This window comes from Netta rufina, assembly GCF_964035555.1.
Source record: "Netta rufina genome assembly, chromosome: 5".
Classification (NCBI taxonomy): domain Eukaryota; kingdom Metazoa; phylum Chordata; class Aves; order Anseriformes; family Anatidae; genus Netta; species Netta rufina.
In genome coordinates, this window is record NC_140128.1 from 17211298 (window position 1) to 17226964 (window position 15667).

Sequence of the window (15667 nt, forward strand, 5' to 3'; positions counted from 1 at the left end):
ACTGCAAAGTTTATGATGATCTTTCCATTTCTTTCCAGTATAAATTTTCCCTCATTGTTCCACAGAGTAATAATTTTCATTTCCAGGAGAAGCTTTGAGTTTGTGGGACAAAAACCCCAGAAGGACAATTTTTTGCTGTTCATACTTTGAACTCTTAGGTGAGGCAATTTACATCTGAATGCAAATATCCTTATTTTAGCCTAATCTATAGCACAGATTAAAAGGTATTACTAAACTCTCTATTTAAATGTGTATAATAGAAAGATTTTGGTAGTGTAGATGATAAAGGGTGTTATACAAGCCAGAGACCACAAAGAAGAATCTGTATCTGTCTAGCTCCCTATAGGATTTCATTTTTGGTTGATTCTGCTATTTGCAAATACTGTCTTTTATTGAAGAGATAAAAAAAAAATAATAATAATAATAAAATCTTCTGTTTCTTTTATTGAAACCTGTACAGTTTCTCAATTCTAGTTATGTCTCAATGATGATGTTAGTTTAGCAGCTATATTAATTTCTTGAAATGTCTTGTTACACTGGGAGAAATACGCTTTGAGGTCAGGTCTAGCTGACCTGTCTCTGGAATTACAGTTTACAACACTTCTGTTTAACAGAGAACTTGGCGATGGTGCAGGGGTCCTCTGGATCTTTTGGAAAGCTGAGAGTGCCTGGAAGAAAGGTCATTTTCTCTTTCATGTCTCTTTTCTCTTTCTCCTACCCCTTTTCCTCTTTAGTAGTAAACCAGTAGCTAGATTTATTTCCATTGCACTGTGCCTACCCCTATAAATTACAGGAGGAAATAAAAGGAAGATGAAACCTATGACTTCACTGCTGAAATGTGTATTACTTCTAGGAAAACAAACAAACCTTGCAGCTGATTTGTTTTTAAGACTTTATCTGTATATGCTTTTTTCTCTTTCTGCTTTGTATTGGCAGGGTAAAAAGCTTGAACATGCCTCGTAGCCCAACATCAAGCGAAGATGAAATGGCACAAAGCTTTTCCGACTATTCTGTTGAATCTGAATCAGACAGCTCCAAAGAAGAAACTATTTATGACACAATTAGAGCAACCGCAGAAAAGCCAAGCAGCAGAATGGACGACAGTCAGAGCAACACTCTAGTGATTCGAATTATAATACCTGATCTACAGCAAACAGTAAGGGATTTTACATGACCATTTTTAAAAAGTTTTAAAATTATTTACTTTTCTGGTTTCAGTCCAGAGTAGATCTGTTTTATTTTCTTGTATTTTATAATAGATCAATCAAAATTTATGTCCTGTTTTCTTTCACATCTAATTTTCTTACAGTGGTGGTATGTCCAATGGATTGCCTAAAATAAGGGACCGTCCCAAGCAAGGGAGTGTATTTAGCATATTAACTTGATGAAAGCCATGACCATAAAGTTAAACCCTTGTTTGCATGACTGAGTAGAGTAAGGAGAATTTTGATCTAAAAATCTTACCAGAAGATGATGGTTGAAACCAAAAATCATATCATCTCTAGAAAAACCTCACGTATAGGTAACCCCACTGTCTTCTTGTTTTTCTGTTTGTGAGATAGTTTGTGATTACACTAAATTGGGGTTTGGCAGGAGGTCATTGATCTCTCTCTAGCCACCTTTTTGTTGTCTTCTCATGAAAAAATAGCCTTCTTAAAAAGCTGAAGACATTCAGAGCATAAAGATAAGGAAAGAGACACCAAAATAAATCTTCCCTTCCTCCTATGCTGCTATGCCTTTATTGCGCAGTGCTGTTTCTCAGCCTTCCACCTAGAGAAGTTAGGAAACTTGGAGGAAGGTTTTACAGTGACATGAAATTACTATTTTATTCTTTCTCACCTCTTCACCACTTATATTGGATACATAACAAAAATGGTAAAATGAACCTTTTTTGAATTTTCCAAGAGCAGTCAGTAAAGTTAACTTGCAAATGTCCTAAACCTATGGCTATGTCCCACATCCCTTAGTCTATTGGATGAAAATAGAATTTTCAATAAAAGATTTAATCTCTTAAGTCTTACCAAAAGAGACATTAAGCAGAATTTCCATTTGTTTAAAATTATATGATTAATTTGATGATAAAAATGATATTTCAATCAAAAATATATTGTGGACATTCCTTAGATATTAAAAATCTACAGTCCAAATTCCTTGCTCTTTCTGGCAACAAACTACTAAGTTGTGTTTCCTTTATGATAGAATATGTGAGGTTCAGGACATGGGAAGTTAGGAAAATAAATCTGGAAAAGTTTGCTGTTGTTATTTTTGAAGTAAAAGAATCATTGTCCTCCAGAAATGCTACAAATGGAATAGAAATTGCATCCTAGAGCAGGTCTTGGGAGTAGCTAATTCCCTCTAGAACCACAACTTGTCTAAGTCTGTGATTGATTATCTAAATTATCCTGGGCCTTCCTGAATGCTGTTTGGATTTTCAGTTCATGGTAGACATCAGACTTTTTTTTTTATTATTATTATTATTTCAAAGATGACTATAAAAACCACATCCTTTTCATGGATGTCTGTTACATACATCACTCCATGCTGACATTTAAGATCTACATCATTCTGTGCTGCCACTGAAGATTTATCTCACATGAAATTACTTCTTTCTTTTTAATTAAGTTCATTTTTGGAATGATAGAGATGACCTGTCTACAGGCTGACAGGAAAGAGATGTTTTGACAGTGTGGCCTTAGGTCTGATTGTAGAGCTCCCTTTTTAAATCTCAACCCCTACAGTGCTGCTGAAATTGAGAAAAACCTGTGCTGGAGTTGGGAACATTGCCTCTTCAATTCTTGCATTTAATTTTTTATTTTTTACTTAAGGTTTGAACCTGTTTCTGCTGAAATTACAGTTCCACTCTAATAGTTGAAATTGTACGAGATTAAAATCTGTGAAGAAAAGGTGGTGTGGGACCTAAGCTGACAGGAAGGCTTTTGAGGGAAGAGCAGCACTGTGGTTGCTGGGAACCACCCATGGCATCCTTATTAAATCTTGGCTGAAGCAGTCATTACCTTGGATCTTTCATTTCAGTGTTGATTGAAATATTGAAATCCATTATTGTGCATCTTAAATTTTAAAAAGATTTTCCCTGTAATGAAGCCCTCTGTCAATGATCCTAGTGGTCTGCTCTATCTTTGATTATGATCAGTGCTCAATGAACAGATCCAGTATAAACAGAAAGATCAGCTTTACTTGCTGACTTCTCTCTGCTGTTAAAATCAAAGAGATGTTAGCCTCCTGAAGTCCTCTCATTTCATTATTCTGTTTCTTAGACCAATAATCATTTACTTATTGACGCTGTTGAAACAATAATTTTTGTTTAAATTCATTTTGTGCAGGAAATGAAATAAAAACCATTTTAGGTTTCCTGATTAATTTGTTCATTTTTATTGCTTTACTTTTTTTTTTTTTTTTTTTTTTTGTGTGTGTTTTTTTTTTTTTTGATTTTCAGTACAGTATTAATGAAAAGTAACTCAGTTGTTTTAAATAATCCTGTAGCAGATGATCTATGTCTGATTTATCAGCCCACAAGCTCTTGTTCAAAAAAGTGAAATCTGGATTTAGTTTTACAAATGAGTAGCTTAAATGAAGTGTAGCACAGCTCAGTAAAGATAAGTTTGTGAGCTGTGTTATAACACAAGCCAAACCCAACATGCACCCCATTTGCTGTGTAATCACAATTAATTTACTATAAAAGTTATTTGAAATTATGCTGTTTAATCAAAGGAGCATGAAATTGCATTATTTAGTTTTATATTTTCATTCTTTATTAGTTTTTAGAAGTCTCACCGAGAATGTATTCTTTTAAAGGAAGGTAAGTATAGGGCTTTAGATAAAGTTGAACTCACTTGGCGGGTTTAAATCCCTAGCTGAACTCACTAGGGATAAAAGTTTGCTCCTCTGCAGTGATGGTGGTGTAAATCACCTTTAATTCATTGCAAATATAAGATAATCACCAAGCATAATAAGTAGGATGTTCTGCTATAGAAAGCTATAAATTATCACCCATTGTAGGACATTTATCTTACTGCCCTCTTACTCTCAGCTGAAACTTTAAAGATATTTCAAACCTCAACAAGCTCTTATGAAGACTTATTTTTCAGTTATTTCATCAATTCTCTTTTTGTCTCCTTTTCAATTCAGATGGTAATACAATGTGTTGAAACAATACTTTGTAGAAAGAATATTTTTTTCTTCTTTTGTTCATCATCTGTATTCAACTAAGTGTCATCCTTAGCACAGGAGCAAGGAGAATGTTTAAATGAGTGATTAAAAGATTTCCTGATTCACCAAAATGACTGAGGGAATAGAGCACATAAAAAGCCCTCCATATTCACAAACATATGTGCTTAGGAGAGTGAGCAAAGAAGCTGCATCACACAGCATTTAATTTCCTGATTTAATAAACCAGGAGCCTCAGCTTTAATAGCCCCGTTATGGAACAAGACACGGGTGTAATCTTTTGAGCAGTAGCTTATTTGTAGTGCATCCAGCACAGAGGGCTCCGGATGGCTTCACAGTGACCCCTACTTCTTGCTGTTATGATGGGAATCATGGTAACTGGGTGTTCCTCCTCTCCTGGCCAGAGTGGCCTCTCCATTAGTGCAAGGATTTGGATGGATAGGATCGAATACTTCACCTGGGCTTGAAACTGTCCCAACTACCTACCTCATGCCCAAAGGCAGCTGTATCCGCATATGCCATTGAATGACTGTTGGACATGGAAAACTAGCGACCTCCTGTGTTTTCTTGTATGATAGATGGCATATCTGACCTCTCCCTGGATCTTATCGGAATTGAGGATAAGTCTTGTATCCATTTTCTCTATGAGCCCATGCTTACACGTTGTAAGAGGTTTTGCCTCTAACTGGAAGCAGTCTGGTTCTTCTCCACTTGCTCTTGTCAAGAAAAGCTCTGCATGGTGCTCCACCGGTGATGTCAAATGTTTTGTGTTCAGAATTGCTCTTTATCCCCGACTTAAAGAAGAGATCTGTCAGCCAGTTGTTTTTAGGAATGTTTTTATTGTTTTGCTATCAACATATGGTGGTTGTTCTGCTCTTCTGTTTTATCCTATGCTTATGTGCTCCCTCTGGGTTATGTTTAAAATCAGAATGCTCAGAATCAAATGTTTTATTAATTTCTGATGTTGAGAAGGGATTGGGTCTGTTGAGAACTTCTTTGAAATGCTTTCTGCCCATCTGTTTTGCTGTTCCACTTCAGTAATAAGCAAAACTTCCCCCTCCCCATTTTTTATTTTTTTTTTAAATATTGAAATTTTCTCACAAAACGTTGTTTGGTAAGTGGCAGCTTGGTACAGCAACACCTTAAGTTGTAACTGCTTTTTGGTTTTCCTATTCTGCATTGCTTTTTATACATTTGTATCCTTCCTTATACATTACTTTTTTCAGTATTTATTAAGAATCTTCCCTTCAGTACTTTTATTTCCTGGATAAAGCACTTGTTTAGTTTGTTTAACTTTTATTTTATGAAGGTAGGAACACAATTGTCATGTCTCCAGCTTGAGACACTTTTTTTTTTTTTTTATCCTTCTTTAGAACCTTTTTTGTTTCCTATCTTTCTGCTGTCCACTGCCTCAGATCCATTGCAGGGTTTCTTTTGCAACTTTCAGGGATATTCTGTACCCCATTTTGTGAATGATTGCTTATTGTTATTTTCTGTTTATAGCAGATATTCCTTTTTTGTTTGTTTTTGTTTTGATGATGGAAACTGGGAGCTGCCAAGATCTATACTTATGCCCTGACAGCAGGTGATCTGCCACCTGTGGCAACGTGGTCAGTTTTTTTTCTCAATGACCTTTCACCTCATGAATTCTGTGCTTTCTGAATTCATTTTGAGGAAGAAATGCAGTGTGTCAAGGAATTAAGTTGAATACTAGGCATAAATTAATATGAGGGTGTCTTTTTTTTTTTTCCTTTTCTATTTTTTTTTTCTGATATCCAGCTCTCATTTGCATTTTCCACTTTTTGTTTGTCGCATCTTTAATCTTGATGTCTTCTATCCAAAGGAATAACTTGTATTTTGATAATCTGACAATCACATTTTGGAGGCAGCTGTACAAACCTTTTGTCAGTGTTCCTCTGTCGCAGCGCAGTTCTGTGTGATTGACATCCACATGAGTCTGATGATAAAGAAGTGTTGGTTGATCGACTTTGAAGGGATAAATGTTATTCCTCAGAGATTCTGTATCATGAACATTATTCCCGTTGAATTAATGGCTTCCCTTTAGCTGGCATGGGTGAACTATATGATTCCCTTGTTCCCTGTTCTGCTGTTACACTTGCGACTTCCTCTTACCAGCATGTAGATGTATAAGACTATAATTGACCATGTCTCTCATGATCCGAAGAGCTTTAATGTTACAAATGCAGATCTCACATTTCATCAGCTGATGCTGCCATGCTGACTTGCTGCTAGACTAGGATTTCTAGTGGCCCAGTGTGATTTTGACAGGGTTTTTGAGTCACTCAGGGCTCTTTCCCTTTTCCCCCTTTTCCCTGTTCCCTTTCCTTTCCCCTTTGTTTTCCCTTTCCCCTTTCCTTTTCCCTTTGAATAGGTCTGTTGTAATTTTATGTAGTCAGCATTCTGGTCTTGGGATGCAACAAAAAGTTGGCATGAATATATCCCACGTCTTTCGTATCAAAATATCTGTTTATGTATTTCTGTAGTTCTTTGCCACAAAACTTGTCCCCATTTTCTGTTTTTATTATTGTTGTTTGTTTTTATGTTTTATTTTATTTTTTGTTATTAAAAAGTTATTGAAAGTATCCTGCTAGAAAAATTTGTCTGGCTTTTTTTGATTTAGCTGCCGTCTTACTTTCTCGTGGTCACCACAGTTACGAAGTTGTGCTCAACAAGAGGGCAGTCTCTCCCAGAGCCTCATGTTTTGCTGCTCTGCCAAACAAATGAATCTGAAGAAAGAAGGCAGTATCCCAGACTCTGTAGATTTATGTCAGATAGGCTGCCAGCAACTGTTACTGCAGAATGACCTGGAAGCTGGTCGGAACACAAGTTGAGTTTGACTTCTGCCATGAAATTAAACTTTGGTACTAGGCTCTTTAAATTCTCCTTTCTTTAAACAGGCGGACGCAAGAGAAAAGTAATCCAAAGTCTTAGTGCCTGCCTGGTACTTTTTGAGGCTTTCTGTTCTTTTGAACTATAGCTTGTTTTTACCTAAAACTGGAAGAACCAACAATATGTTTCAGTACAGTGGATGGAAAGCATTCCTCAGCCTGCCTGCTGAATTGCTCGATTTCCTCAAGCAGGCAGTAAATCCCAGTTTGCTGACGTCAGATTTCATGATATCCTGTTATTGACAATGCATGTTGATGCATTATTATTGATAGTAGTTTTCTGTATGGATTTTGGGCTCATTCCTAGTCCAGTGCTGATTAGCTGTTTATGTGATAAAGGCAAAGAATCCTCTCCTCTTATGAACATACCTTTGGTGGCTGCGTTTGCACAGTTCATTATGTGCAGATTACTTAGGTGTGAGTCTTATGAAGGTTTGATGTGCTGTAAAATGCTTTCTGCTGTGTGTGGTCTGGCACCCCTCCGATCTGTTTTGTCTATTCCCCTCTGCATAAAGCCTTCATCAAGTGAGCTGCTGCTGTACATGGCTGCAGGCACTCTGCTGTTGGCATCCCATAGCTCTGTCTGCTTCCACTTGTGGTAGCTCCTAATTCCCTGACTTCAGATCTTGTAACCCAAAGAAGATTGTTTAGCAAGATTCAGAGGGCTTTTTTTTTTTTTTTTTTTTTTTTTTTTTCTTTTTCCCCTTGTTTTGTTTTTTTTTAGTCCAACTTATGATAATCTTAAATCCTTTTTCGGCTGTGTATGTCTCCTTGGTTATAGGGCTGATGTTTCCATTCTATGGAAATTCTTTACAAGCATAATTTTCAATAAGTATTGGTACTTTAATCTTGCCAAAATCAGGTCCTACAGCCCAAGTGAGGAGCTCAAAGCCTATGGCAAAGTTGATAGTAATTTCAGTAACTTTGAGTGCTGAGACACAAGCTATCATGTCTCTATTGCAGCTTTCCATCTCTACTTGCAAGTACAAGAAGGGCATTTTGATCAGATTAGGCTGTAAAATTAATCATATCACAGATTTAACAGACTAATTGTTAAAAAAAAAAAAAAAAAAACTCTTTGGGCAAGGGCTTATTGCTTTCTGTATTGTGCCCAAATTTGAGCTGTTTAGTAGTGTTAAACCAATCAAATAATCAAAGTATGCATTTGTGTGTACCAAGATGGCTATATTAAAGGGGTAGCTTTTCATTAGCAATGAGAAAGTAAGATTTTAAAAGAATATTTTGTGAGATAAAGTATGGAGGACAGTGGTATGTTTGGCTGTCCATTTATTTATTTTGTCAAAGGTAGGAAAGTTTCTGGCATTTTAAGTATGAAAACAAGGGCAGAATTTTGTCAGTCTTCTGCAGTCTAAAATATTCTATAGAATATTTAAGAAGCTGCTTTCTGTCCCTAAATACAGATATGACAGAATCTGAGGAATGACTCTACATGGCAAACTTGATGGGAAATTCTGCCTAATATTTTTATTATTTTTAATTTATTATTATTTTTTTTTACGTAAGGGATCTTAAAATGCAGATTGTAACTTTTCTGACTGCAAATTGAGAAGACAACGTACCACATCACTGAAGCGGGTAGTACATTGTGAAAGAAGGTACCACACGTACAAGATATTTACAGATAGATTACCCTCTGCAAATTCTTCCTTACCCGCTAAAAATAATTATGGAGTTTTATCACCTAAACTGGAATTTTCTTTGGCATCCCTTTGCTTGCATAGCTGGGAAGCTTGATTACAGAGTTTGACACAAAATGATATTTCTTTATATGAAATAAGTTTGCTAGCTTAGATATTGTCAGTACAACAAGTTTTTGTTGTTGTTTTCTAGGTCCTTTTTCAATTTTTCCACTAGCTTCATGTCTGAATAAGGGCTTTGAGATTTAGAGAGAAATACTGGTATTATATGTGTGCCCCTGTTGTGGAGGCATAAGAAGACTGTCTGATGCCCAAGTCTCTGCTTTTCTGTTCTTGTGTTTCCTTTTTTACAACTCCTTTTTGCAAAACGTATAGAGGGGATCCGAGGTGGTTCAGCACACCCCGGTGCTTCACCCCAGAACAAAAAATGTTTCCTAGACACAAAAATTCATGACAAAAAATTCATGACAAAATCTATTATCTCACTTGATTACATTTTTATATATAAGACCATAAATTATTAAAGCTATCTGCTATTTCCTAGGTCAAAACATCCCTGTAACACATTGCAATGAATTTGGAAGCAAATAAAGTAAATTGGCAGCAGTTATTAAATCCAGCAGTTGGAATAGATAATCCTTGTGGGTCCTTTCCAACTCAGGATATTCTTTGATTCTGTGAAATTTCTTAACTTCTTAAATTCCTGAATTCCAACTTGGTGAGTATCAGAGAACTGAAAAGGCTCTTTTGAGGTTTTCAAATCCTCTGCTGCCTCACATCAGATAGATCCTCTCATAAGCTTGCCCCAAGATAAACATAGCTTAAAACAAACTAGATTTCTAGCCTGAATACTTTTTTTTTTTTTTTTTTTTTCCTGTGTGTGTGTGTGTGTGTGTGTGTGTGTGAAACTCTTGCATATCAGACTGATCATCAGAACATCAAGTTAGGATCAAGTGGATGGTTAAATATCTTGTAACATCCCTTCTTACACTTGGCTTTTCCTACACGTTTGCCTTAAAGGCATCCTTTCTCTGAAAAAGGAAGTGGTCTCTGATCTTTGTGGTGGGACATGAAATGTCCTGGGTTTTCACAATGCTTGTACATTAGATTAGCTGTTACAGAGGAAGGAGCGTCTGCAATATAATCCTGTTGATGTATGCTTTGTCATGGCCTGTATAGATTTATTTTATATATATACAACACTTGTGAATTTTAGAATATAAGATAGTGTTTGAATGTTTTCTCATTATTTAGATTTATCACTTCTTATCATTTCTCTTTGCAGAAATGCATTAGATTTAACCCAGAAGCTTCAGTGTGGGTTGCAAAACAACGAATTTTGTGCACTTTGAATCAGAGTTTGAAAGATGTCCTGAATTATGGACTGTTCCAGCCTGCAAGCAATGGTAGGGATGGGAAGTTTTTGGATGAGGAACGACTTCTTAGGGAATACCCACAGCCAGTGAATAAAGGAGTTCCTTCCCTAGAGGTATTTCTTTATATCAAAAATCATTGTATTCTTTTGATACTGTAAACTGTAATTGAGGTTTCTGCATGCAGTAGAATTGTGTTTAGAAACAGTGATCAGCAAGTCTGAACTTGAACCCTTGCTCCTAGAAGTGCTGGTGTTTGCCTGTTTGGTGGAGTTATTCCACGTATTATGCCCAGAAATCTGCACAGAATCAAACCCTTCAGAAAACTTGATTTTGAGGTTTTCCTCTGCTGAGAACACAGTGGACATATCTTAGTCTGATTTAAAAAAGAAATGTAAGGTACTGGATTAAACTTTTGGATCTGTGATTAGGTTTACCATAGTAGAGTAGCAGTTGCTGAATAATAACCCTTTGTCTCCTGCCAAAGGAGGGTATTTTTGTCTCAATGAAGCCAGAGGAGAGTGAGTTTGTGTGAACCAGTCACCTGTTCTGTCCATTGTTCATGCAGGGGCTGCGCAGCTCAGGGTTAAACAGGGCAGAGCTACTATGGCACTGGGCACGCAGAGAGCAGAGCCAGATCACACTGTACAGCAGGAAGCTGGGGACAGAACTGGCATTTAATTAATTTTGATATTGCTTGTATGGTGGTACATCACCCAGTAGTAATCTGTAATTAACAGACACCCCGCTACAACACAAACAGGAAAGAAGAACCAGGGTCCAGAGAGAGTTCTGAGTCCTGGCTTTTCCAGCAGTTTATTTCTGAGAGCCAATCAATGATATTCATATTATAGCCATAAGCAAAATAAATAACTGCATTATTTTATCATTTTGTCATATTTGTTAGTGTTCCATTTCATGAGTGTTAACTCTACAAAATTCTTCTAGAAACAGCTAAAGGATTGCAATAAATGGGTTAAAAGTGATCTTTTTAAAAAGCTGTTATTACAGCCACCTACCATATAGTCTCCTTGCCCAACAAATGTGCTGCATTCTTTGAAATGTGTGTAGTATGATGAAATAATAGGAAATTATAATTATGTAAACATGATTTTGGCTGTAGATCTGTCTACTCTAGCCAAAGGGCATCAAACTGCTCACAGTGATTGAGTTTCAGTCAAGAGACAATCCTATGAACCTAATTCACAGGACCAGTTCTGTTAAGCATCAGGAAAACTATTCCCATGTGTAAGTGCTGCCTATGCTGTTTAAGGGATTTTTCAGGAATCTTTTTTGTTAATTTAAGTTTCAGAAGTGTTATGCTGCTGTTTTGAAATATGTATTTTGTTATTTAACATGCCTTCCCAGGCCTTCTTTCTATCTAAGGCTATAAATGAAATGCACAGATGCTTTTAGGGAGAAAGCTTTTTTCACTGTAATTCTTGCTTATTTACGTAGATTCTAGAGGCTGATCTTATTTCCCATGTAACTCCACTCAGTTCAGTATATTTATACAAGATAGTAATTTTCCGTACATGAACTGTACGGCCATAATGACACTAAGTTAAGCTGATTATTGGGCTGATTATTGGTGAATATTCAAAATAAAATACTAAGCCTTTATTTTTTTTTTAATTTTCCAAAATCTACATCATCATGGATACTTCCTGGTAAGGTCAGAAATATTCTTATTATTTTTTAAGCAAAATGGGATATTTTAAATTTTTGTTTGCTTGTTTCCTCTCAGTTTCGATACAAGAAAAGAGTATACAAACAGTTCAATCTTGATGAAAAACAACTGGCCAAGCTTCACACAAAGGTATGCCCAGTTTACTGGGGAAGCAAACAATTGTGTTCTTAGAAAAGTAATGTGTCTGAGAAACTGTAGAAGTTCATTACCACCTGGTCCAATTACCAAACAACAAGTAGTATGTGTTTGTAGTGCCAACAGAGATGTGTGAATTGTGATCTGGGATTTTTGCTTATAGAAAACTCTCATGTAGGTGTACAAGTAGTATCGAATGAATCGTATTACGTAAATACAACATGCTTTTAGCATGCTGCAGAAATGCTGATCTATGTCTTTAGACTCATTTTCAGGTCAGAATAATAATGATCACCTTATGTTATCCTAATTTCCTGCTTAAAGAATCTTTCATTCACTTGTTCCTTAAAACTATGAACAACAGAATCCTCTCATTGTGTTTGACTTCTAAACTTTACAAACTGTGTGGTGTATGCTCACAGCATAAAGTTGGGTTCTCCAGGAATGTGAATTTGTTCCATGGTATCAATGGATATATAGTGACAGAATATTTCACTTTTAGTCAAAATTTTCCTTTTACAATCAGAGGATGATTAATTTGTCACGCTTTGTTTCAGGCTAATTTGAGAAAATTTATGGATCATGTTCACCACCTCTCAGTGGAAAAAATCACAAAAATGTTGGACCGAGGACTGGACCCCAACTATCATGACCTAGAAAGTGGAGGTCAGAACAATAAAAGTAGCAGCATAGCGTAGTACCATGGGGTTGCTCAGCCTAAACTGATTAACAGGTTAAATCTCATGCATTCTTTCTGTTGCCTTCATAATTCTAGGCTAATGGAATCTGTATGGTTTTGCTGTCCAAAGAAGGAAATTGATAATTTATGATTTTCTTTAATTAGTACTTTTAACTTCACATTTTTAAAGTTTGTAAAGCAGATGTTCTTTATTTTGTAAACTTGGTCATCTTTTTTCATGTGTATACTATTCTATTCTTCAGAAACACCACTAACTTTGGCAGTTCAGCTTGACAATACAGTAGAAGTGATAAAAGCTCTCAAAAATGGAGGAGCACATTTAGACTTCAGAGCCAAAGATGGAATGACAGCTCTACACAAAGCAGCCAGAGCCAAGAACCAAGTAACCCTCAAGGTAAATGCTTTTAGTAGCAAATTACACCTTACTTTATCCAGAAATATACATAAAGGAAAATGCATTCAGTTAATTACTGTATTGTCCCCAATGGATCTTTTAATACATATTTGTTCCAGTGCTTTCTAGTGGTTTTAAAATCTTAGGATTTGCTTTCAATAAGGGGCCTTTTTACTTCTAACTTTTGGGTAGTGGTGAAATTCAACTTCATTCACTGATAGATTGGGAAATATCTGCTTGAGGAAATAGGAATAGTATTATTGCTGCTTATCTCTGAAAGTAAATGCCAGTGATACAGATTACACATTGTATCTTAACATAGTCTTTTCTGTTTTCTTTCATATTTTAACAGGTATTCTTATATCACTTTGATATGCTAGATTAAATCTTATGTTTATGGCATTTGCTTATTGCCTTTTGACAGATATTGAAATTGCATGACATTTTTGATAAAGCATCCTGTAACTGAAGAGGCAAATGTGTTTCAAAGTCAATGCGACATTTTCAGAGTGCCAGTTCTGAAATTGAAGGAAAGATGGAAATAGGACATTGTCACTCACCCTTTCCTTGCTGTCCCTGTAGGCACCTTGAGGTCCTTATTCTTCTGGGGTCATTCCTTCCTCAGCTTACCCTGTGTTGCAGCCCATTCTTTCAGCTTGTAATTAAGTGAGCAACAAACACACATTATGGGAAATATCAACCTTGTAATTATTTTACAAAAAAGGTAGAAAAGTCTCTTTTCACATACAAGTCCCTCCAAAAGATAGTTTTAACAGGTTGTGGTTGCTTTCAGACTCTTTTAGAACTTGGAGCATCTCCTAACTACAAAGACAGCTGTGGCCTGACACCTCTGTACCACACTGCTGTGGTGGGAGGGGATCCTTACTGCTGTGAACTGCTACTTCATGAACACGCTACAGTTAGCTGCAAAGATGAAAACGGATGGCAAGAAATTCATCAGGTAGATAAGAATATTTTTTGGTTAGAGTTCAAATAGTACCAGGAGATGTGCACCATGTATATTTTATGGTTAAACAGTGTTTTGAATGCCATTTGTATATGTTTAGTCCTTGTACATACAAGTATGGAATTTTTTCTCCATTTTCTGGATTTTTTTTTCCATTTTTCTCCAGAAAATTTCCTTTTTCTGTTTACATATTGCTTTGCATTCTGCTATGGTCAGTTAGAAGTGTAAGCTGTCCCAATAGAATATTTTTTAACTTTTTAGTCCTATGGTTACTGTGGATTTTGCTGCAGAAATTGCTACTGCAGCTGGGTGCTAATCATATTTAGTCAATGGAATCTTGGAAGTTTGAAGCTTAGCAGCCTTTTCGTGGCACTTTATTTAAAAAAAAAAAAAAAAAAAAAAAGGCTATCTCAATCTTTTTGTTACTTGCTAAATGTTGATTTCCCTGGTAATACTTCTTGTGTGTTTGTCAGATATACTTTCTTCTTTCTTGGAGATACCAGTCTCTCTCCATTGACCATGATGGGGAGCCCTGACAAATGGTCTGAATGGTTTGGACAGCTTTCCTAGCATGTATACCTAGAGGAAATATATATCCCTTGTGTAAATTGTCTTCCAGAGCCTCCCAATAAGCTGAATAAAGCATTGCTGTCAGATTGCCAGAGGAAGAGAAGTTTAAACCCAACTGTAGCAAGGAAAAAAAGTGGGGGAAAGGCCTGGTTTTAGTCCAGCTTATTGTAGGAAGAATAGAAAGTTGGACACCTGCACATTCATATCTAGCTGTTGATTGACTTTTAGAAATAGGACTGAAATGATCATTTATGGCTCATTGTGCATTTGCTCTATTCTCCCCCCCACTCAGAAACACAGCTATGGTTTGATTCTGTTTCTCCAATTTGCTTGTTTTCAGATGCTTGCTTTCTATTGCCTTAAAATATTCCTGTTCTAACATCAGCTGCCATGATGTTTCCATTAGTTTTTGCATATAACTTGTAAATGAATAAATTAATAATCACCGTTTTTCTGTTTTTGGTTGTTTGTTTGTTTTGTTTTGTTTTGTTTTTCTGTCTCTTGCAATTTAAATTTAGAGAAAGAAAAGATGTAGTGGTTAGGGTACGAGTCTGGGATTTGGGAAATCCAGTTCAATCCCAGATGTGTCACATTTAATTTGTGCGTTGAGCAGTACACTAACACTTCTGATCCAAATTGCAAGGTGAGGTGATATAATTCCCCCTGAAGTCAGTAGTAATTAGGTACTTAAGACAGGGTGAATGGCTTTGTATATCTGTATCTTTCAGTTTAAATTCCATATTATTATAGGAATAGGAATCCATATATTATAGGAGCGATACTGATCTGAGATGATGTCAAGGTAAAAGTATTATGAACTGGGGAGATGCTCAGTTGGTGTGCTACAGAGAAGAAAGGAGTAAAGTAATTGAGACTTATGAATTGAAAGAATGTGATTTTTCTCAAACTTATTTGCAAATCAGGAAAATTTCAAATTTCAGTGGAGTTTCATTCTGTACAGGTTTATCTACAACTGTTCAGGGTTTAACATTCTATCTGTGTGAGTGAAAGTAACATTTGAAGATTTTCCCTCTTTTGGGGAAAATCTGTACATCTGGTGACATCATATAATCTGAAAATTATTAT

General features: G+C 36.1%; 1 protein-coding gene across 1 annotated transcript in view; it reads left to right on the forward strand.

Annotated features, from left to right (window-relative positions):
• Positions 1 to 952: 952 nt before the first annotated feature.
• The window catches only part of SHANK2 (SH3 and multiple ankyrin repeat domains 2), a gene marked incomplete at both ends in the record, with an annotated part of 300721 nt that continues 286006 nt past the window's right edge, over positions 953 to 15667 (forward strand). The window contains 6 exons of the mRNA XM_084287266.1: positions 953 to 1156; positions 10038 to 10241; positions 11873 to 11944; positions 12508 to 12616; positions 12893 to 13044; positions 13838 to 14005. Coding sequence (XP_084143392.1) covers positions 953 to 1156; positions 10038 to 10241; positions 11873 to 11944; positions 12508 to 12616; positions 12893 to 13044; positions 13838 to 14005 — 909 coding nt within the window. The remainder of the gene's footprint in view (positions 1157 to 10037; positions 10242 to 11872; positions 11945 to 12507; positions 12617 to 12892; positions 13045 to 13837; positions 14006 to 15667) is intronic.